Genomic DNA, 24,215 nt, shown 5'->3' with positions numbered 1-24,215 from the left:
GAGTGAAAATATCAGAAAGTTGCTAATGTTGGGCTTAGAACTGATCAAAGAGTTTTGTGTATGATAGACTGCCTAATGGCACCAGGCCTGACAGCCCGCAGTGTCCCCCTCACATCAAGAATGACCTCTGAAGGCAATATTTCCAAAGACTTGGGGGTAGGGTACTCCTCTGTCTTTCACATTACGTTGTGAAGGAACATCATTCCTTCCTTTTTAAATATTCAACCAGTCTGATGCCAAACATTCATCCAACATAAATATGGGAAAATGTTAAACAATATATTTTGAACATACCAGATATCATATCCATTTTATTTGTTGGCTACTACCTGATGTTTTCGGAAGCTCTTCTGGGTTAGGTTATTCAAAATACCCTTAAGCAGAGTTCCCCTAAAATCACTGATTGGCTTTTCAAATAAATAGTGTCTTTGTTATCAAATAAAAGCATTATTTCTTTTTGTTTTTAGAAAAAATAACCTGTAATGAGAGAGCAAATATGTAACTTCTACCCTCATGGGATAGGAAACCCTAATTAAAATAATATAGTTACGTTTCTCTACTCCAGTATTCACTGTATTTGTAAATTAAAAACCAGAGAAACATTCTAATTTCACAAGCTTCATGTATAAACCCTAGCAAAATGTTCAACTTGACTTTAACTATAAACTGAGAGCTGTTCTCCACTGAAAAAAAAATCTGTTTCCTGAGAAATATCGCTTAAGAATGCCGTAACCATTTAAAATTACAGTGTTTATCACAGAAAGCCATGCATTCATTATTTACACATGTAGGTGAAGTATGTCTACAAAAGGGAGACATATGATTCACCTGTTTCTGGCAGTAATAAATCTGAAATGGTTCCCTTTGAAATAAAATGTGCAAATATGCTTGGTGACCCAGACTTTAAAGTTATGTTCTTATCTGGATCTCTTTGTCACCACTGATCGTTACTCAACTCTTTATAGGGTGACTTTCAATTCACTCTCAGTGATTCTCTCATGTCATTCACTTATTGAGAAGAGCTCTAGATATTAATAAACATCAGATATTAACATACTAAATGCCAAATAGGTAATGTTTCACACATAGATAAGTATTGGGTTTGGTAAAAAGTTCTATGTTGATACCACATTCAATTAACCTTCTTAAAACACCCTGGACATTCAGTATGCTTTCAAGAGATACAACAGTGGACTGTGCATTACTCATAAGGCTGGATTTAACTACAGTAAGACTTCTGTATGATTGATGAAAATAATTGGCAATTTAGAGAGACTATAGCATGATGGTTATGAATATGGGCTTTCTAGAACTTAAAACATGTGTTTGACACTGTGTAGCTCTGAAACTGTGTGACCAGGGACAAGTTAATACTGTCTCCAAGCTTTCTTCATGTGAAAAATGGGGATAATATTACCTCTCTTAAAATGACAGTGGGTGTTAAATGAGATAATGCATGTAACATGCTTACCATGGTATCTGGCACAAAATAAATGGATATAATTATAAAAATGATATATGTGACTTTCCTAGTGCCACTGATACTCTAACTTCATTGAAATCAGTTATATCATCAATTTAAAATGCTATAGATTCTTCATATGGATTTATTTCTCAATAATAGTACACTTCAAAAGTACAGTCTTCCAATGTGGCCATTTCTGCAATATAGTTTACAGGACTTAGAGTGATATTCTTAGTCTACTGAGTGGGACTTTCCCAGGTGTCTAGTACCTCACCATGACGTCAGGTTTTAAATACTTTTGTGAAACTTCGGCACAGCTGCTGGGGGAGATACACTGATGGTGTTACTCTCTTCTTTATCATGTCTTACGACAGTTCAGAATGCCACACTAAGTTCTATATTAAGCTAACCTTTTTCTACACCACAGTCATGAAAATTGGGGGAGGTGACATTTGACTTTACTACTTGTAAATGACCTTTCTTTGATTCAATTCCCTTTTCCATAGCTCACGCCCTCTTTCAGAGTTATAAAACAGAAAACGGCTCCCCAGTTCTATCCCTATATGGTTCTCAATTCCCTAGGTTGTAACCATCTGGCTATAAAAATGGGGAAGGTGAATTCTCTGGATTATTTCCTTTACTATCTGGTGGTAATGTGTTCCTCTATTTTTTTTTTTTTTTTTTTCAGCTTAACAGGATTGCTAAGCAAGTGATTAGACTTTGCTTTACTGTGAAAGAATTTTGGTTTATAAAGAGTTGAAGCTTCTCACAAACACTGGGTATGTACTTCCACAAGCTTTTCACAGGATTAAAAAGACAGTATCATACTGCTGTTGGCACTGGTTTAACCACCAAATGTTTCTCTTGAGATGCAACCTGTCATCACTCTGCTTTAGTGTATGGATCTCTCTTGCAGAATCCAACCTTTGATATCACAGATCTTTAGGTTAATCTGTCCTATTTTCACCTCCCAATTCCAAAGTCAAATGATTATGTTTGGTTTTCCTGCTGGTCCCCAGCAAAATAAGTTTCTTTTTAATCTCTTGCATGTAGCTGCTGAAAAATATTCCAAATAATAAGAGTGTTTTTTTTTGTCCTGTATCTAAATTAATGCTCACCAGGCATCTTCTCCTTTGTTACCCTCTTTTGGTAAGTTATTTCTTTACAAAGTTGAATCATATCTTTTTCATTTCTTGAATTAACACTTTATTGAGGATTCCAATAACTTCCCTGTACTTTTTGTGCTCTAAAATTTTAGGGTTTCTTAGAAGAATGGTCTTCTCAATCCTTTCTAGAGTTGACTTTGAGCATCACCACTTGACCCAGCTCAAAGTTCCCTTGTTTTTGCATTAATGGAACTCATTTTATCAAATGCTGAACAAATCTGCATTTTGAAAGCGATTATGATGGATTTTAACGACATCTTTAAAAATGTGTGCTTTCATTTTATTCAGGAACCTCTCTGGTCCTCACCCCATTGGTTTAACTCCCATAATTTATAATTCTTACTTGGGATAGAGATAGCTTATCACCTGCTCTACATCAAAACACGCTCTCTGGAAGAAATCTGATAGTATTCTATCAACGTGTGAATTTAAGTCATGATGTTACCTTTTTTAGGGACATGAGTATTTGCATAAGAGCCTCATCTCTAATTGCAAAGTGACACTCTTAAGACTGTTAAAAGAAACTATTGTTCAAGGTAGATGGAATTAGAAGACCCTCACCATGTGGGACTTATATGCCAGCTGAATAGACCCCAGACTATCAGTGTACTCAGGGAAGTAAAGTTTGACAGTATTTATATGCTTTACTTATGAACTGGATTTGGTATCTTAGAATATTTTCTTTGAAAAGGTAGTTCCATTTTTGGCTTTCTTGCTTCTTCATAGTGCCAATCTAGGTCAACAGGAGTAAGTGAGACCATTGTTCCATATCTCACTTAAAAAGAGAACACTACTTCAAAGACAAGAACAACATCACCTGACAAAAATAAAACAAGTTATCGGTTTTAAAACATTGTGCTTATGTGTGCCTGTTATTCTTAACTTTTTCAGGGATTCAAGTTATTTTAGGGTACCTATTCTGGTTGATTATATATCTAGCACAATAAAGCCATTTAAATAAAAAAATATAGAATTCATTTCCAAAAATTTCTTCTTTGATCTTAGGAAAGAATTATAATTTTCCAAATTGTCCCCTCCCACCTTCTGCTAAAAAAAACCCCAAAACTTAAAAACATACAATTAATTCCTTGAGCAAACAAAAGCGGATTTTACCCAAATTCCTTTAAACGGTACTTAGGGCTTTTAAATCTAAAATAGATAAAACAAACTACCCAAAGAAAACAAAACCAATACTCCATAATGTACTTTTTAGCTATATTGCCTTGTAAAATTTTTCTTTTGCTGATCACACTTAGTGATTACAAAATTAAACCTGTCGCATTTCTTGATAGTCACCTTGGTTCATGAATTGTCAGGTAGTAACAGGAAATAATTCATTTTTGAAAGAGAGGCATTACATAAATGTATTTTATTCCAAATTGCATTTTATATACAATGTTAGCCACTTTTCATATTTATATTTGCAAAATTAATATATAAATGTTAAAAATATATATTTATATATAATTTTATTTTTAATTTATATAACATTTTATTTTACATACATTCTGTAAATATACCTGTTATCTAGCAAGAGGTTCAGATCCTTTGTGTGGCTTGTAAGCCAGAGCTGACCTGTTAAGGATATTTGTAATACGACTTATGAGCCAAGATCTGACCAAATTCTTTATGAAATCAGCATGTATCTTCAAAATGGGACCCTTTTTGTCCTTTGAAAATAGAGTTTAATACATGAAAGCTAGCTGAGTATATAATTTCCTCCATATTCATTCATTTAATAAATATTTATTGAGTACCAACTTGTACCAAGTACTATGCTACTTCTGAGAAAACAATGATTAACAGGACATAATCCCTGGCCTTAAAAAGATCATATCCTAGTGGCAAAGACAGATTTTATTTTAAAACTCAACACATTAATAAAATATTTACAAAGTATGTTATGAAGGAAATATTCAAGGTGCTATGATAGGAGTTGGTGCAGGAAAATGTTTGGGTAGGATGGGACAGAAAGGATGAGAAAGAACCAGCTATGTGAAAAATGGTAAGGGTTGAGGGGTCTGTTTCCTCCCCACCCTGCCACTTCTTCCGTAAAGTAAAAACTTAACTCTCCAAACTGGATACAGCGGCCAAAGAACATGGTACTCCACTTCCCTAGTGGTATATTTTAATGTACAGTATAGTTACATACGTACCTTAAAAAAAATGTGTACAGTCTATGTCTTCTGGCAAAGGACAGAAATAAATGCACCCTCTAACTATCAAAATACTACCCAGAGAGGCCAGGCGCAATTGCTCACGCCTGTAATCCCAGCACTTTGGGAGACCCAGCACTTTGGGAGATCACCTGAGGTCAGGAGTTCGAGACCAGCCTGGCCAACATGGTGAAACCCTGTCTCCACTAAAAAATACAAAAATTAGCCAGGTGTGGTAGTGGGCGCCTGTGATCCCAGCTACTCGGAAGGCTGAGGCAGGAGAATCACATGAACCCAGGAAGTGGAGATGGCACCACTGCACTCCAGCCTGGGTGACAGAGTGAGACTCCGCCTCAACAAAAACGAAACCAAAACGAACAAACAAACAAACAATACTACCCAGAGAAATTCTGAACAAAGTGAATTACAGTTTATGCAAGGGTTCTTTCTCATGAGTGGATTGCATTGTGAATCTTAGGACTATAGACTCCACAGGCATGAAATAAAACCCCCAATCTTGGTATGAAAACATAATCTTGATTTCTCTGGATGAGTTAGATACACCATAACCTGCAAATAAGAAAGGAATGTAGGATGTTAAAAAGAGGGAAACACTTGCCAAGACGGTCCAGTTCTCCCAGGTGGTCGTGAGATCTTTGTTATTCTAAAATCTGGGATCCATTCAGGGGGAGGCAGGGTGACAGAATGTAGTGTCTGAAGCCTTAGCCACTAGAGGGAGAAAGTGTTCCTCTGGTGACTAGGGAGCCAATGAAAGTTAACTCTTGAAAAGGACAGGCTTCAAGGAAGCTAAATTAAGCTTCAATAAACCAGGGGCAAGGACTACATCAACTTGGTAACTTTGGGGAACTTGAGGATGTATCTTTAAGATTTCACAATGTATCCTCTTCTACAAAATAATTACATTGTGTAAACTATCAGACATTTCATCTTAATTTCGATTATCTTTATTTCATATTTTCAAGGATATCTATAACTGTACAGATACCTAAACACTTAGGTTCAGTTTTTAGGAAGGACTTATGACAATTTAGAGAACTTATGTTAACCTTTACATATTGGGCATTTACATATTATAAACGACATACAGATTTTTTGAGGTAATTTAAGACTAAAATATTTACTCTCTATTGGGATGATTAGAGTGACTTACTGGTTCCCTACTCAGACTTTCCCAACTACGACTTTAGGAAAACTAATTTTATTTAGATAACTGGCAACTAAGTGTTTAAAAATCTGCCTTACCAATATGTAACTCACAGGAACTGCAATTTTTCTTAAAATCATCATAATGTTATTGCAAGCCTGAGCCCAAATAATTTCTCTCCAATGAAAATTTGTTAATCTTGTTTGCTGTATCACACCATCTACCATTTTCTATAGTTAAACAAAAAGAGACTATCGTTACAATTGTTTAATAATACATTGTATGGGAAAAAAACTTTCAAGAAGTAATTCATTATAAAAGCTACAGTATCTACAGTATCACACAAGTTATATGGTATCTATTATTTAGTTTGTGTCGATGTGAATTAATTCCTTCCCTTTATCAAAATGTAAAGAAAAGACACTATCCAAAATTACCTATAGAGTCGTGCTTAAGGTACTGTTGATGATTTAATTTTCAATATATCGTTTTTTCCTCAGCAGAAAAAAAACCTCAACAACTATTTCTGGGATTCTTCAAAGGAGTAAGAGTACGGTGCCTGTTCCGACTCTTCTAGCATTGATTTTCTTCACAATCTGTGACATGGTTTCTCAGAAACACCGTTTGGCAGTCCTGATAATTTCATGTGTTTTCAAATTTCAGCCACCCAGACTACACAGTTCACTATTTTCAGCTCCTTTCATTTTCCTTTTCCCTTTAATTATAGAAGTCTCTATTCCCTCTTTTCGCAAAAGTGGTCAGGAAAGATACTAAATGCTACTATTTGTAGAAAGAATATGCATTTGTTTTTCTCTTGACGGTTCACTTAAGTTCTTTCCAAATAAACAAGCTGTGATTGATAGTGATAGGTAACACTTCAAGGGTACCAACTTTTTGGACTCTCATCCGTTCCTTTAACTTTGGGGAACGTGGCACATGCCCCGCGGGAGAAAAAGCAAGTCAACACTTTAATTTTAAACTTGCACTGTTAAAGCACTTTCAAAATAGTAATAGTTGAGCTTCATCTCAGACATGAATGTCTTTCTCAGTCTATTCCCCAGGACCCCTCTTATCCCGCTTCATGTCCCGGTCAATGCGGTGCGCTTTCCGAAATGGGGCCGCAGAGTTGCCGGCGGAGACCAGTAAGTGGGAGGCTCCACGCGCACTCCCCGACTCGGCCTGGACGCGGCTCCCGGACTCCGCGCAGGGCGCCAAGATCGCCGCCCCGCTCCCTTCCCCCGGCCTCCCCACCAATCCCAGTTTGAAAGAAAACTTCACGCGGCCGAAATGAACGTCACCTCACCGCTCCAAGCCTCCAGCCGGCAGAAAACGTGAGATTTATTATGACACGGGGAGGGGAGATGGGGGGCGCCGTGGCACACTCGGAAGCGGGTTACCTGGCCCCCGTCGGGGGCGGGGTCAGCAGTCCGGCGACCAACGGGCTGGGGGCGACGCGGCCGGGCGCGCGGGTGGGCGCGAGGGAGTGCGCGCGTCGCGGAGCCTCCGGGGCAGCACTTGTCCTGTAATCGATTGCCGAGCGCGCCGAGCGGCTGAGCGCGCAGACACGCGCACACGCGCCCGCCAGCCCGCGCGCGCGCGCACACGCGCTCTCATACACACACGCACAGGCGCTCGGGCCCCGCACACACGCACGCGCGCGCACGCACGTCCGCTCGCCCGCGCCCGGGGCTCCGCTGCCCGCCGCCCGCCGCCGCTGCCGCCGCCGCCGCCGCCGCCGCCGCCGCCAGCCCGCCCTCCGCCCGCGGGCGTCTGCGCGAGCCCGGCCGGCGGGGGAGATGTGCTCGGGCTCCACCGGATCGGTTTCTCGGGGTTTGACCAGCTGTCCCGGGCTAACCCTGCTCCTCGCTGAAGATGGAGGAAGTAAAAACAGGATTACCCTTAGCTACAGATCCACTGCCTTAGTTTCCACCACCAACTGCAGTGCACAAACACACGTTAGGCACAGGAAAGAAAGAAAGACAGAGGACACATTAACAGTAAACACAAACAAAAGGGTGATGGGATTATTTTACTGCATGCACTGCTGAGGTAAATCTCCGCTTGGCTTTTGCGTGGTGAAGAACAGCTCTTGTTTTATTTGTCTTCTGATTCATAGATTATATATAAATATGTGTATGATTTGCAAAGGGGGGAGTGTTTTCAAAGTTAAGTGTAATTATATAGCATCTCGTTTTGCACTGTGATGTGATCAAATGACTTGTTGCTGTTAACCAGTAATAATAATAATAATATAGGTATTTTTCTCTGGGAGGGATGGATTGTGGTTCTGATTAGGGTAATGATTTTTGTAAAGGACGCTCAGGGAATCGGGTTGAAGATGATGTCCTCTGCCTTAATTTATCGTCCCCTCCTTGTAATCTGTTTCTGGGATGTTAATCGATTAATCAGTTCTCATCTCTATAGCTGTCATGAATTTGGACTTGTTTTGCTTTGTTTTAACTTGAATTCCAAGAGGAAAGATTGGGTAGGCTGGAATAAATAGCAGCTGTCCAGATAGAAGGTAATATCCAGATCCTGTTGGAATTAAAAAACAAAAAAAACAAAAAAACCCTGGTATGACACATGTAAACAGGCAGCAGTTAAATCACTTTGACAGGTTCTAGTATGGGCGAAAGAGATGGAATTAAGATTTAATTTTTTTTTTCTTTTTTGCCAAGGGCCAAAAACAGTCCTGTGAAGTTGGCCTAGGTTCCTAGCTGGGTTCTGCCTGACTGTCCCTCCCCTCTACCCGCCCCCCCCCCTCCTTTTCTTTCAGTTTTCTTGTCTTAGCTTTTGGTCGATTCTTAAGGAACCGGTGGATCAAGTTTTTTCTCTTGTTAATCGCATTGCTATAGCACTGACTGACCTCTCTCTCTCTCCTTTTTTTTCCTCTTTCCTGAAAGTACGTGGTGCCATTCCTGAGTGACTTTTCCTACTAGACCATCCCAAAGGGACGAGGGGGAGGGGTGGAAGGAGGAGGAGGAGGAGGAGGAGGACGAGGAGGAGGAGAAGGGGGGTGTTCCTTCTCTCTCATTTCTTGGTTTTGTTTATCAGCCGATCTGTTTGCTGGATTTGGGCTTGGAATGACCCACCTGTAAAGTGCTTTTCCTTCCTCCTCCCCTTGAACTCTGCAGGGGGCTTGGCTTGGAGGGGCAAGGGAGGGAAAGAGAGAAGGGGGAAACACAAAAAACTTCTTTCTTTCTCCCTCCGTTTATCTTCAGCCCGACATTGTCACCTCCTCTTTGAGGGGTTAGAAGAAGCTGAGATCTCCCGACAGAGCTGGAAATGGTGATGAATCTTTTTTAATCAAAGGACAATTTCTTTTGTATGTACATTTCGTTTCTCTTTCTCCTTTTTCTTTTTCTTTCTTTCCTTCTCTGAGGGTTAATAACCATTTCATTGATGGGGCAGCCTTCTTTCGCTTCTCCCTGACGTTTCTTTCTTTTTAATATGTGTGTGTTAAATGTGTACATTTTTAAAGAGATAAGCTCATTTGTAAAATATCCGAAGAAACTGCTCTTCTTTTAAACTTTACGGATCTCTTTCTTTAAAGCCTTATGTAATCATAATTTAAAAGAATGTGATAACAGTACAGCAGGTTGAAATTTAAGTGCTATGTAGTGACTGAGTTGGGAATTTGATCTGATTATTCCATAAAGAAAGAAAGAAAAGTTTTTTTTTGGGGGGGGGGTAAGGGAGGGTGGTGGTGAAGAAGGGGAGGGGAGGGCGAAGGGAAGTGGTTTTGGAGACAAGAAGTGAAGCTGCCTGTTTTCCAGTAAGTAATGGAGAAATTCCAGGAGCCAGGGCTAAATATACTTGGCGATCAATACAGAAATGGCTCATTGTGAATAATTTAGCTGCTGGTGCAGTGAGAGTTTTGAAACTAAAGGCAAAAAGGACCAAGGCCAAAGGGGGGAAAAAAAGTAAAAATCTTCTCAGGACTTGTCAATTCTTAAACTTTTTTCCCCACAGAATACAGTTAGATTATCGATCTTTTCATTATGTGAATCAAAGCTAGGGGGTGTCATCTCATACAGTTTACTTTTGTTTCTGAGAATTATGTTCTGTTTTGTGGCATTTGTGCATGAGAATAATTGCCCCAATTTTTTTTTAAATGATTCTCTCTAGCACAACCAAAGTTTATGAAATTTTCAAAATCAGACTGTATTAAGTAGGCTTGGCATTTGTATCCAAGCATGGTCTGGCAGGAAATTAAGGTTACATTGAACAGGTGCTTACACAGAACTTGGGATAGGCTAAAATGTCAATACAAGTCAGGGAGTTGGCCAACTGCTGTAGAAATCTTCAAGACACCATTGGGCACTAAGTTTTTTGTTTTGTTTTGTTTTCTTATGTTTGTTTGTCCTCCCCCTCCCTATTAGAACATGATGAACCAACTTGCAACAATTGTGAATAGAGCTATCTGTATACTGGGGAAGTCCTCAAACTGCAGTGTGATTGTGGGAAGTGGTGAATGGTAAAACACTTAAATCCCAGTTAAAGCTGACACATTTGAGCTGTACCCCCTATTTTTTATTTAAACCCAATGAATTTTGATTAAGAGAGTCATTCCTTTTTTGCTCTAGCCCATCTCACAGCACACTTATCTTTCCTGTCCTATCTCCAGCAGGAATCAGATCATTTGCAGAAAGAGTTCAGTGACTTGCAAATGAGCACATACAGTACACTGTGTATGTTTCTGGGCACAGGTGGCAGCAGCAACATGGACTAACTGCTTGGAGCTTCAAATAAGTTAAGAATTTAATGGCAGATACTGAAAGGAATCATTGTATTAAGGGTATAATCTTTTGTTTTGCAGCATTGCACTTTGACTATGGAAACAGAGGCTATTGATGGCTATATAACGTGTAAGTATTAGTTTTTATTGATTTGTTATTGGTAATAAAGTTGCCTTTGTATTACCTGTGTTTTAATTCCTGGATTATGAAACTTTATTGAGAATTCTGCACTCTTTTTTCTCTCTGTTCACAATTTCACCTTTGAATGAGTTTGAGAAAATGACAGCACTGAAGTGAAATAAGAAGGAAATATAGAAATATACTAAGTAGTATACTTAAATCAATAGTAGCTAGCAGATCAACACTTTCTTACTTTTTATAATTTACTTTGTTGTAAGTTGAGAATAGGCCAGGTTTCATATATGTCTGTTAATATGGTGTGTACTAAATATTTACTTCTCTGTAACCTAATTTTTCAGACATATTATGTGAAAGAGAATTGGCTTTCCTAACTTGACATTTCTTTGGCTACCTGTCTTTTCCATCCTCTCTCTGATAGCCAGCATTTTGGAAAATGCTCATTATAAATTCTGTGTGCTTAACAATTAAATTAGATGTTAAAAGAAAAGTTATTTCTTTCAACTGAAAGATACTTTAGAAATCAACAACTTATGTATTGAGATAATAAAGTTTTGTTAATTTTTTTTATTGTGGGTTGATTATGGCTTCTCATCATTTCATTCAACTGTATATTTCTAAATGATATTTCCTTATAGTTTCTAAGGGAAAAATGTATTACCTTACAGTTTGAAGGCTATGCATGCCATTGTGTATATAAAGCAAAGTTAGTAATTACATCTTATGTGACAATGAATAGAAACCAAAAGATTATATTTTGTGAAAGCAGGTGACAATGAGCTTTCACCCGAAAGGGAGCACTCCAATATGGCAATTGACCTCACCTCAAGCACACCCAATGGACAGCATGCCTCACCAAGTCACATGACAAGCAGTAAGTCTTCATTTTATGATTTTTTTTTTTTTTTTGTATGTCTCCAGCAACAGACTTTAATTTGTTAGGTCTGTGGGGTCCTCTCACATTGTGGTATAGCTACTGTTATAGATTTTGCTAAAGAAAGAACAACACGGATTTATTCCTGTTCATTCTAGTATTATAAAACATGAGCCTGCTTACTAGTCTGAACTATCCCAAGGTGGCATTTGGGAGCTGGTGCTTACCTGTATCAGGTAAGAAAGGTTAGAATTTGCTGGTTATTGTTTTGACTTGCCAGGTTTATGACTGGATTTTTTGTTGTTGTTGGGTAAAAAATGTGGAAACGTCACTTTCAAAGGACTCTTCACAGTTAAAAAATGAAATAATTTTATGTTGCCTTGGTAGAAAGCTAAACCGTCAGTGATAAAATTACAGTGTTACTTGCTTTTAAAAAATGTGAAAGTTTCTTCTCCAAAGCATTGGAAGTGAAGTGTAATTGAAAATTTATAGAACTCATTTATATCCATTTCTGTAACAAAGTTGAAAGGCTTTTGTCCAGAGAAGAACTGATAAAATTTGGAAAGATGTTTTGAATTTGTAGGAAAAGACAGTTTTGGCTACTGTTTTTGATAAAGGGTCATTTACTGATGTAATATACATTGTTTTTGTGTAATAAGATGCGACTTACATGCTGTCAGTGACAGAAGACAAAATACTTTCCTTTATTAAGAATATGGTTGCTTTTTTCTTAATTATAATGTTTTATCAGTTTAGTTATCAAGTGCAAGTGCTTTATTACTCTTACTCAAAAGTAATTTGAAATCTTGTTTTCTTTATACTTTCGATTTATATTTTATTGTTACATGTTATAGAAAGGACATTGGACTTACATGTAAATATAATTAAATTTACAAGTGTTCTGTTTTGGCAATATGTGAAGGAAAGGCATTTTCTTTCCTCTTTTTTCCCCCCTGAAGATTTAATAACTAAGAAAAGTGAATCATCTACTTAATTATGAGCATACTCATAAATGTATTCTGACTATCCAGAGAGAGCAGCTTTTTCTTTTTACTTCTAACAGCTCTCGAAACTGGAAGTTATTATAAAATTACAAGCTTAGTAATTAATAAGGACTACTGAATTGTAAGCAATTTATATAGAATACTATTGAATACATTTTGCAATTTATTAACTTTAAGTAATTTTAGCTATTGACTTGAAATTATGATTGAGTTTGAATTTGCTTTATTTATTTAAAGTTGTAGTTCTTTTAAGTAATGAGCACTTCCTAAGAAAATTTAATTCTAGAAGCAGTCCTTACAATTCCCTTATCATTTAGAAAGAAAAAACTAGTAAAGTTAGCAAGTGAACGTATACTAAATTATCATACTAATCTCATAATGAATCTTTTGCATTCATTTTTCTTGCTAGTTGATTTGATAAAAAATGTACTATGACTACAATTTAGGCAATAGAATTTTTACATGTCAATATACTAGTTATTTGGTGTAATGTTTTTATTTCTCAGATAACTCACACAATTTCCTAAAGAGTAAAAAGAGATAATATGTAGTTTCTATTAGTTAGCTATTGGCTTTAGAAACATTGCATGTATAGGGTAGGGAGTAACTGTTAATCAGAGACTTGACTGTCATCCCCTAGACACAACCACAGGAAAATGCTTGTCAAGTGGTTGATTGGCTCCTTTATTTCTGAATTTGATTCTGGTTTTGCAAGTACTTGCTTCAGAAAGGCAGTTCACTCATCTTTTTAAATAAACAGTGCAGAGTGTAGGCATGATCAATTTGAACAAATAAGAACTGTGCTTTTGACATTTGAGCTTTTCTCACCCAACAACGGTAAACTTGTGTTTGGTAGAGAGTTTTTTAACTTACTAGCCTGTGGCAATTCCATGTTAGTACAGGTTTTGGCTAAGATGCACGTGTTTTCAGGTTCTTTTCCAAAGAGTTGCAGGTTAAATATTTTGGCTCTCACTTCAGAGCTGTCTCTTGCATCCTTTATGTAGCCTCTATTTACAGTATCTAGGTTACCCACTTAGGTGTTAGATGGAGAAGATACCCATTTTTCCTCTCTGTTAGATCTAGGAGAATATCAGCATTTTAGATTGCCAAAGCAAATAGTGATAGAGAGGAACTCTTGTCTATTAATTAGAACAAGAGACCTAGAATTGGTCACTCTGATGTTTTTCTGTGACTTGGAATAATTTTTGTGTGCATCTGGCCTGTCAAATCACTTGTGTCTGAGATCACCGGTTTTCCTAAATCCCTTTACATGCATTGTTGACTTTGTTAAATGAAAAGAACTTATTTATTTTCTGCATTTTTTAATATCTTCAAATATACTTCCTGGAGGGTGCCTGCTTCCAAAAACAGAATTGCAATTTTGATTGAAAGTGTTAAAGCTAAAAGTAAATGTGAAAACCTTTAAGACAGTTTCTAGTAGCAGGAAGGAGAGGATGGGAATATATGTGTAAGGAGGAAAAAAGTTATTTTTAAACAGTTAAAAAAATAAAATAAGTAAAATTTTTTTTTTTTTAAATAAAACAGCTAACATTCTGGCCAGAAAAGTATCAATAAGGCATGAGAGTTCACTTATTTTGGCTTTAGGAAGGTGGTCAGTACTACTCTAAGGTCCCAGCATTTGTTTAAGCTATTGGTAACTCTTCTAAGATGAAGGGTTTCTGTGCAACTTGCTGCCAGCTATTGTATAAAAATAATGACAGCAGCTATCATTTTTTGACAGTGCTAGAATAGAGCACTGCTGACTTGGGAGGGAGAGAACTAAAAATGTTATAATGCCTGACAGTTTTTGGTTTTAAAATTTAGCATGTAAGATAAACTTAAAAAGAAGTAAGAGGTATTAGTGATCCTAACATTTTATAATGACTACTTCCTATGGTTTTGAATGAATTTTCTTAGAGAACTTTAAACTTTTTCTTCTGGAATAAGGATCTCTTTGATAAGAAGATGGGCATTGTTGCCTGAGATCATTAGTGTACATATTGAGTCTGCTGACAATCTTCGGTGTCAGGGATGACAGTATATGCCTTGATGGCTACTGGAAATACATAGTGTTAAGTGATTTTTAAAAATAGAATCTGGGAGTTAAGAATCTGAGACAGACATCTCAGACAGAACAATATAAAAATAATCCATATTGTATTTCGGCCCATCAGATGAAACTTACTTTGTGATTCCTTCTGTTTCTTGGTTAGCTCATTTCCAGTTCTTGCATAGTTGTTCAGTATTGGTTTCAGACTGTTCTATACTGGCAGGTGACTATTTTGAAAATTGTTTAAAGTTCAAAATTTTTAAATTAATTTTATTTCTCTTATCTATTTTTTATAGTGTTTAGGTATAAATTTACTTTGCAGGTAGTTACTTAAATGGGTGTGAAAATACATCAGGATGCAAAATTTGTTTCTATTACTTTAAAGCTCTTCAGTGGATCAACTGTACAGTCAATGCTATTTATCAGTCTGATGGCCAGGTGGCGTGTATGGAATCGGAAGAAGTAGTAAGTCTAGTTTTACAAGGCTCTGACCAATAATCAGGTCAGGGAATCTAGTTTATTCTTTTCAGAGTGCTTCACATTAATTTTTTTCTTAGCTAGTTTCCATTTTTAGAACCTAGTGAAGCAGAAGTATATTATGATTTCTGTTTTCCATATGTGGAAATTGAGGCTTGAAGAAATCAATTTACCTCTTAGAGAACTTAGCAGAAAGATGAAGTTATCAGGATTGGGACATAAAATTGTGATATTACCTTGTGGGTTAGTTAGATAACTGCTATCTCTACAATGTCACCTTCTCAGGGTATCTGCCGTGTCCAATACTGGCCCATATTTTTGTGACAAAAACAATATTTCAGAAATAGAAGAGTTATTATGAGGGTGGGGTGATATCAGATAATCTTTTCAGGTGGGTGTTCTAATGCACTTTTTGAAATAGAGCCTATATTATGGGACTTACCAGCTTTCTGAGTTGTCTTCCGTAGCTTAGTTTGGCAGTCACCCTTGCTTGGATTTCTGTAGGACACACCCTAATATAACACCAGATGGGCTTGATATAAAATCTTCTGTTTTAAGTCACCGTACTTAGGTTTGTGTATATACCCAATGTACTTTACGTTTGGTTCTTATTTATTAGGGAATTAAATAAAAATAGTTCTGATTTAATTTCTTTACAGCTATCAGAGATAAATGTCATAACTATGTACCAAAAGAGAAAAAAAGGGGGAAAAAAAGGAAAGTAAAGGAGGTATAGATTTGTTGGTAATTAACAGCAAAAATGCTGTAATTTTTTCGTTGCACCTCATTCCACTCCCAACTCCCTATCTTTTTAGGCTGCTTAGTATTGAGAATTAAAGTCCGTTTTCAAAAAACAAAACAACTTACGGTGGAAAGATTATCCTTACCATCTCTATCTTTGTTCAAAATCTGTCTTTCCCACTAGAAGTACTTTTTTAAAAAAAAGGTAACATCATTGATTATGTTCTATTGAGAGTCTTCCTGTAAGCCGTAATGAATTTTCATCTCTGGGTTCCGTGCTTTTCTCTCCTAACTTTTGATATATTGATATATTTTGAATATTTACATATTTTTATAATATTTGGAAATATCAATAGCAGAGTTCCAGTCCTAAAATGAGGTAGAATATATTGTTTTTCTTTACTTTTTTCTTCTTATCTGTTTATGTTAAATGAATTTATTGACCTGTTAGTATTTTCCTTTTGCGAATTAATTGAGACCCAATGTACCTCTGTTTTGATATAGGTAAGGAATATTTAGGGATGGTTTCCTTTATTATAAATGTTATAATCACCACTGGAGTGAGAGAAGGTAGAGGGGCATCCTTTATTGAGTGCACTTAGTATGTTAGATGCTTATTATTTCACTTTGTCTCCACATCAATTCTGTGAGGTAGGCATGTTATTACTCTATTTTATAACACTTAAAACTGAGGCTCAGAAGCAGTAGACTGTGAGTGTTAAAAATATGGGCTTTGCAATTATGCTGGCCTGGGTTAGAATTCCTGCTTTGCTGTGTGACCTTAGCCATGTCACTTCACATCTCCGAGCTCCAGTTTCCTTATCCGTAGAATAGGGATAAGCAATACCTACCTCAATGGGCTGTTGTGAGATTTCAATAAGGCAATGTATGCAAAATGCTCAGCACCACTTCTGACACATGCCAAGACTCAATAAATAATCACTGCTGCTGTTACTCAGAGCAGTCAAGTTACTTTTTTATGGACCTATGACTCATAAGAAAAAGGGTTTGTTTTTGAATCCAAATCTATTTGAAATCTGGGTCTTTTGCTCTTTTCTGTATATTGCACAGGTCCAGGGAAGAAAGATAGGGATTTCTGATAGTTTAGGATAAAAACTGAAGCAGGAACCCTCCATTATTTAAAGCATCTATGAAGATTTTGGTTAAGAAAGAAATAGAGTTTGTCTGTATGTCAGAATTGGGGAGGGGGGTGGCGCTGGACATTCCTGAGTATAGTTTTGTGGTTTTGATTGTATATAAAGCAAATCACTGCATATTATTGGTGTTCCAGATATACTAGTCATTACAAATAACAAAAGAAAAAAATTATATTAATAGAGTAACCTATTTCTACAGAGAATCAATTCTTAGAGGGTCCTCATCTAAAATCTAACCTCATTTGATGCTTCTGGTAGTACCATAAATTCTCACTTGATGATACCTAATAAAATTATTGGTTTAATTGTTGATTGTGCACTTCGGGGGTAGTAGTTTAGATGTTCTAAATTTGAAGTAGGCCTAAATGCAATTATTAATTATAAGCATTTGACATTTTGCTGTTCAATTCTAGTTGATCAATTCAATAAATATTTGTGGGATACCTCATATGTACCAGGTATTGTAAGGTGAATCCAAAGGTGAATAAAGAGTATAGAGTCCTTTTCCTCCAGGAACTCATACTCTAGTGGGACAGACAGACATTAAATAGTGCATTTTACTGTAGTAAGCTTAGTGTCTTGATTATTATGGGGGATGAGAGGTGGTGCTCATTTGGAAAGATTTTTTAGAGGGAGAGACTGCTTGAGCCGAGACTTATTAAATGAATAGGATTTAGGGGATAAGTGGAAGACCTTTTCAGTAAATAATGTATCCACAATAAGAGATGAGAAATAGCATGCAATATTCTGGGAAATACAAGCAGATTGGTATTTCTAGACTATAAAGTTGGAGTCTAGGAATTTGAGGCCAGGAATGACTTTGGAGAGTTAATCAAGGCAGGATAATGGAACATCTTGTATGAGAGGAAACTTGGCTTTTATTTTTATGGAAGTCAATGGTTTTAACAAAGTAGGTGACTTCAGTCTTTTGACTGACATGGATCGATTTGACTACAATGTGGGGAAAAAGATTGTGGATGGGGACCAGTCTCTAGGCAGGTGCATCTTTAACAGCCTGTTTCAATGATTGAGTGAGAAGTCATGCAAGCTAGCAGTAGTGGGATAAAAAGGAAGGAGAAGGATCTAGGTAATATTTAGCATCTTAAAGTAGACAGTACTTGCTTAGTAGAATTAAGGAGAGAATAGAGTCAAGGATGACAGCCTCTAAATTACTGGATAGATGGTGGTAGGTTCTGTCAGTGAAGATAGCAAATACTGGAGCAGGTTTCCTGGAAAAGATTTAGCTTAGTTCAATTCTGGTTTGAAGCACCCGTAGGGTACAATTTGGGAGGGGGATAGCAATTAGGCACATGCATATAGACTGAAGTATGAATTTTCCTAATTAGTGAAAACTAATATTAGCCCATGGTTTGGTTACTTTTCTGCCCATATTACTGTAACAGTAGTTTAATACTGTATTTTGAAAACATTCATGTCTAAGTAATTCTCAGTATTTGATCAGTGGCCTTATTTCCCCAATTGCCCCATTAAATCAAAATTCTATATTGAATTGTAGGTGCACAGGCTTTAATAAACTCTTTGCTTAATGGAATCCTTTATACTGGTCTCAGAAGTTGAATTAATTGATGTGACTGACTCACTGATTTTTTAAAAAAAAAAGCTCTTCAAAATTTTGTGGTATATCTAATATCATAACTTCTATGTTTTTTTAAAAAATCATAAGATTAATGTATGCCATATACTCCAGTGCCTCTATTCTAATGATCTATCTTTATTCTGTAACCTGTTTCCTTATAAATAAATATGCTATTGAAAATATTACATACTTATTACAGGTTGTTAGCTAAACACTGATCAGTTCTGCCACATTAATAGCTAAGGAATTTAATACTCCTCACCAGAGCCTTTTTGAAGACTTTGAGATAGATATGCAGATACAATATATATTATTTTAAAATGATTTTGTATATAATTAATATTTTTAAAATATAATATCATACCCCTTGGGATGAGGTTACCTAGATGGGAAAGTATACCATAGACAATATCTTAATTAACATACTTATTCTAAAATATTTATTATAGAATTCCATCTTAAAAATGTAAGTGCTGACTACCCAAGACACCATAGAATTCCAAATGAATGTTAATGCTAGAAACACTTCTTCTGAGATTTCCTGTATGTGGAGATTCAGAACTCCCTAGAGAGATATTTTTCATCTTTCGATCATTGATCCAGCAAACATTTATTAAGCACTTACTGTGTATGATGCATTGCTGGTGCTGGGGCTCAAAAAATAGGTTTGGGGTGTTTTCTAGAGAAGGATGTTATCTTCAAGGGTCCAAATGAATTGATATTTTGTGTGAGATCGTAATACTGCTTATTGCATTTAGAAGTAAATGAGTGTGATGTGCTAACTGTGACTTATATCCATTATAGATTAATGAGCTGCTTCTCACCTTTTACCTCCAAGAGTTTTTCAAACGTGTGTAAATTTGAGGATGTACAGTGAAACAGACAAAAGGGCAACCAGCCACTTAGATAGGTTCTCAGAGGATAACATTTCCCCACAAAATTATTTATAATGCAGGATTTGGCACTCATCCTTGCAAGTTCTGAAACTAGATTTGTGGCACACTTAGAGTGGATCTGTATCTCAAGGTTGACTGACATTAAACAAGTTTACAAAATTGATATTTAAAATCAGAATGCCAGTTTATGTTTAGATATTGATTAAAAATAAAGCACACACACACACACATCCAACCAACAAACACAGGAGCTGGATCACTCTAGTTGGCTTGACTAGATCATTTTGTTCTTGTGAACTGACCTATATGGGTAATCAGTAAAGGTCATTTACTGAGCAAAGAATCTGAATAAAGGGAGTTAGTTATATAATTCAAATGTTTAATGGCATTAGACTAAGATAACCTAATATATTCAGCATCACAATAGAGATAGCATTACTATTTGGATAATTATGGTTGAAGTCCTTTGTCCAGTTCCCTCTCCTTTTAATGGGCATGGATTTAGATTCCCTAGATCTATATTCAACCAAAATACTTCTGAGAGTCATTTTTTTTTCCCCTTGGCTTCCTAAGTGAAATCCCCCAGATTCAGTCTGTAACCTATATTAATACATACAATCAGGTTACAACCAGTTCTTTCTGGCCTGGGATCCATTCATTTTCTTTAGTGTGATTTATATTTCTGCTTTAATTTGTAAAATGTTGATTTTATAGCCTAACTTTATGAAGACAATCTTATAGTGCCCATAAAGGATACTTCCTTCAACTACTATTGCCATAAATTGAAACTTCCATTCACAGAAATCTCGATAGGTGATGTGGTCAGCAGTTTAAGAGTTCTTAATATCTATTTTAGATGAAGATGGAAAATAGCACTACCATTTAAGAAAGATCCTTAAGTTAGCTGGTGATATAGAGGCACTTCCAGTTTATAGGTCAGAAGGAAAAAAACACCAAACCAGTCTCATGAAATTATTGAAGTGATCTGACCGCAGCAAATGAGATTTTATAGCAAACTATTGTATTTCGTGTTAGTTAGTAGGAAAGCTGTCTTAATTACTGAGTGTGAATTAAGTAACTTTTTAAAGCATATAGATTTATTTGGGGGGCCACACATTGATTATAAAGAAATTAATCAGGTTTTCCAGATGTGAATCTTTGGGGAAAATGGTCATACCTCTTCATCCCTAGCATATGCATTGTATGCATTGTAGGAGCCCTGTAAATATGTGTTGAATGAAGGAACTACTTAAGATTAGCATATTACATATGTCTGTTTAAATAATATGCTTCTGATCTACTTGAAAAAATTTGGAAACTTGATTTCTTAGTTGTTGAAATAATCCAAAAATCCTAATTTACTTGTGATTTTCTCTGTTTGGGGATGTGTTATTTTTATAGTGTCTCACTCTGAAAAAGATTTTGTAATCTTCAAATTGGTCCCAAAAGCTGATCTCTAAGTTTCTAAACAGTTCTTATGTTTTCTGATTCTATGCAACCATGTTCAGTGGAATCCACATGAATGTTAATGTAGATGTTTCCATGACACCACCATCATCATCTTCATTACTACTATTAATATCTTGATATAGCACATTTAAGGTTACAGATTTAATTCCATATACTTGTAATTTTAAAGCCAGTTCTCTGTTTTTAGTAGCATGTACAAGATGGAATGCTTCAATTAGCTTTTCTTATGCACTCCAGATATTTTGATGAGTGTATAATTAATCAGTGTGAAGTCACATTCTAATAAATTAACATTCTGGGTGTCTATACTTTTGACGTTTTTGTCATTGCTCTCATTATCATTGAAGCTGTAGTTCTCCTTACACTTGTCTATGTCAGCTCTACCTACTTCTTACTAAGACATTCAACATGCAGGGCTTGATCTTATTTTGAAGTGCTAGGGTACTACGTTGCTCTGTTTTCAGTTGAATTAACAGTGAGAATTTCTGGTTGAGTTCTAAAGAGGCATAATTTCTTCTACAAGTATATAAAATGTTTTTTCTTTGATGGCCATTTTCATAAATGTCCTTGTTTTGTTGTTTAAAAATACACATTTTAACAAGTAATATTTACATATGGAAATATCTTATAGGTCTTCTAATCAGACTTATGCCAATATGCTTATTATTCAGATGGTCTGAAGTAGATGACTTTATTTTCAATACATCTGTTACTTTTTAGACTGAAAAGTGGCATTTCTATAGGTTTTAGGGCTGAGGATGTATGTTTAATTCCTGATTGTAAAAGGTCTATTTCTATTAGAAATGGTTGCTCAGATCACCCAAATATCATCTAAAGCTTGAAAATTGAGCTATTCAATAATTTTTAGGTACTAAAAATAGGTGGTACCTAATCATTTCTGTGTACTGCTTTAAAATGACTTACGCCTTAAAAACACTGACTCAAATGTAGTATTTGGAAATGTAAAATGACTTCTATTACATTATTACATTTTTGAAAACTACTTGAAAGCAGGAATAGATTGTGTCTGGACATAACTGAGAATTATAAAAAGAAATATGAGATTTTTCTGTGAGTCTGCTATTTTTAAGTTCTCAAAGCATGAATTTACACACTGCCATCTGTCTGAATTATGACACATTAATGACCTAATGATAGTTTTAGATTTAATTTTTTTTGGAAATAAAAACAAACAAAAAGAAACACCCCCGTACCTCAACAAAACACAATTAAAAATAAATTATTTTTTACATAAATAAATCATAGTAACGCTGTTTGCATAAATTTTTGGGGATACATTTGAATAGTTTTAGTTGGTGTTACATTTTGAGTACAATACCTGTAACAAATTTGAAAAGATATTTTTTCAGCCAGAGAAGCTATAGTTAACTAGACAATTGATTTCATACAACACTATGTATATGATAATGCCATTTATGTTTTTAAAAGCATATATGTGCATGTGTATGCGTGTGAATGTGTGAAAGCAAATAATAAGAACAAGAAGGAAACGTCAAAACTTGATATAGTTGACTTTGGGATATCGGAGGGTAAACAGGGTGTTTTATATTTTATTCTAAATAGTTTTACATTCTTTAAGTCTCTTACAAAAAACAAATTCAGATATTATTTGTGTAATTTAAAGAAAAGACCAATGAATTCAGTCAACCATCCTCTAAAAGAAAGTATGGAGCCAGAAAACTGATAGTAGCTCTGATTACATCCGTTTAACTTTGAAATTTCAGTAAAATTATAGACTCATAAAAATGATCAGCTGTCATCAATGATAAATACTGAAATCGGGCATTTTCATGTACAAATGATATCTTCAGATTTATTGAATACTATCTTACTATAGATTTAGTCAAAATATAAGGTATTTTCTTTTTCTTTTATTCTTTCTTTTTTCTTTTCTTTTGCTTTTTTTTTTTTTGAGACAGTGTCCTTCTCTGTCACCCAGCCTGGAGTGCAGTGGCGCGATCTTGACTCACTGCAACCCCTCCCTCCCAGGTTCAAGCAGTTCTCCTGCCTCAGTCTCCCGAGTAGCTGGGATTACAGGCGCCCATCACCATGTCCAGCTAAGTTTTTTATTTTTTAGTGTAGACAGGTTTTCACTAAGTTGGTCAGGCTGGTCTCAAACTCTTGACCTCGGGCTATCCACCTGCCCCAACCTCCCAAAGTGCTGGATTACAGGCGTAAGCCACTGCGCCTGGCTCTTTCCTTTTTCTTTCTTTCTTTTTTTTTTTTTTGAAACGGAGTCTCGCTCTGTTGCCCAGGCTGGAGTGCAGTGGCGCGATCTGGCTCACTGCAACCTCTGCCTTCTGGGTTCAAGCAATTCTCCTGCCTCAGCCTCCTGAATAGCCGGGATTACAGGTGCGCCACCATGCCCGGCCAATTTTTTTTTGCATTTTTAGTAGAGACGGGGTTTCACCATGTTGGTCAGGCGGTCTCGTGCTCCTGAGCTTGTGAGCCACCGCGCCCGGCATTCTATTCTATTCTTCTCTTTTCTTTTCATCTCTTCTCTTCTCTTTTCTTTTCCTTTCTTCTCTCTCTCTTTCTTTTCTTCCTTTCCTTTCCTTTTTTCCTTTTTCTTTCCTTTTCCTTTCCTGAGATGGGGTCTTGTTCTGTTGTTCAGGCTGGAGTACAGTGTCACGATTATAGCTCAGGGCAGCCTGGAACTCCTGGGCTCAAGCAATCTTCTCAAGTATCTGGGGCTACAGGTGCATGCCACCATGCTCAGCTAATTTTTAACAATTTTTTTTAGAGTCAGGGTCTCACTATCTCACTGTGTTGTCCAGGCTGGTCTTGAACTCCTGGCCTCAAGTGATCCTCCCGCCTCAGCCTCCTGAGTAGCTGAGTTTACAGGTGTGAGCCACCACACTTAGCTAGGTTGTTTACAGTGGAATTTCCAAATAATGTTATATACTCTGAATTGTTTTATGAGTAATATTCATTCATAGCATGAAGTGTCATACACTAAATAATGTACATATAAATATTAAAATGACATATCAATATTAAGGAGACATTGTGGCATCTGATGGCAAAAGAAATCAGAGTAGAATGAGTTAAAACATAGATTTTCAATTCTATCCTGCACGTAACAAACAAGTTTACTTT

At 36.3% G+C, this 24,215-nt stretch overlaps 1 protein-coding gene across 14 annotated transcripts in view; it reads left to right on the top strand.

The window, feature by feature from the left end:
- Positions 1 to 7,218: 7,218 nt before the first annotated feature.
- The window catches only part of IKZF2 (IKAROS family zinc finger 2), a 153,680-nt gene continuing 136,683 nt past the window's right edge, over positions 7,219 to 24,215 (top strand). For 2 of the 14 annotated variants that reach the window (XM_009238062.3, XM_009238060.4), the window contains exons 1-3: positions 8,945 to 9,240; positions 10,772 to 10,820; positions 11,599 to 11,703. In XM_009238062.3, the coding sequence (XP_009236337.1) occupies positions 9,238 to 9,240; positions 10,772 to 10,820; positions 11,599 to 11,703 (157 nt within the window). In that variant the 5' untranslated portion in view covers positions 8,945 to 9,237. 14 annotated transcript variants of the gene reach the window in all.

The sequence above is a fragment of the Pongo abelii genome, chromosome 11 (assembly GCF_028885655.2).
Source record: "Pongo abelii isolate AG06213 chromosome 11, NHGRI_mPonAbe1-v2.0_pri, whole genome shotgun sequence".
In the NCBI taxonomy this organism is placed as follows: domain Eukaryota; kingdom Metazoa; phylum Chordata; class Mammalia; order Primates; family Hominidae; genus Pongo; species Pongo abelii.
This window is presented reverse-complemented; position numbering and strand designations above follow the sequence as displayed.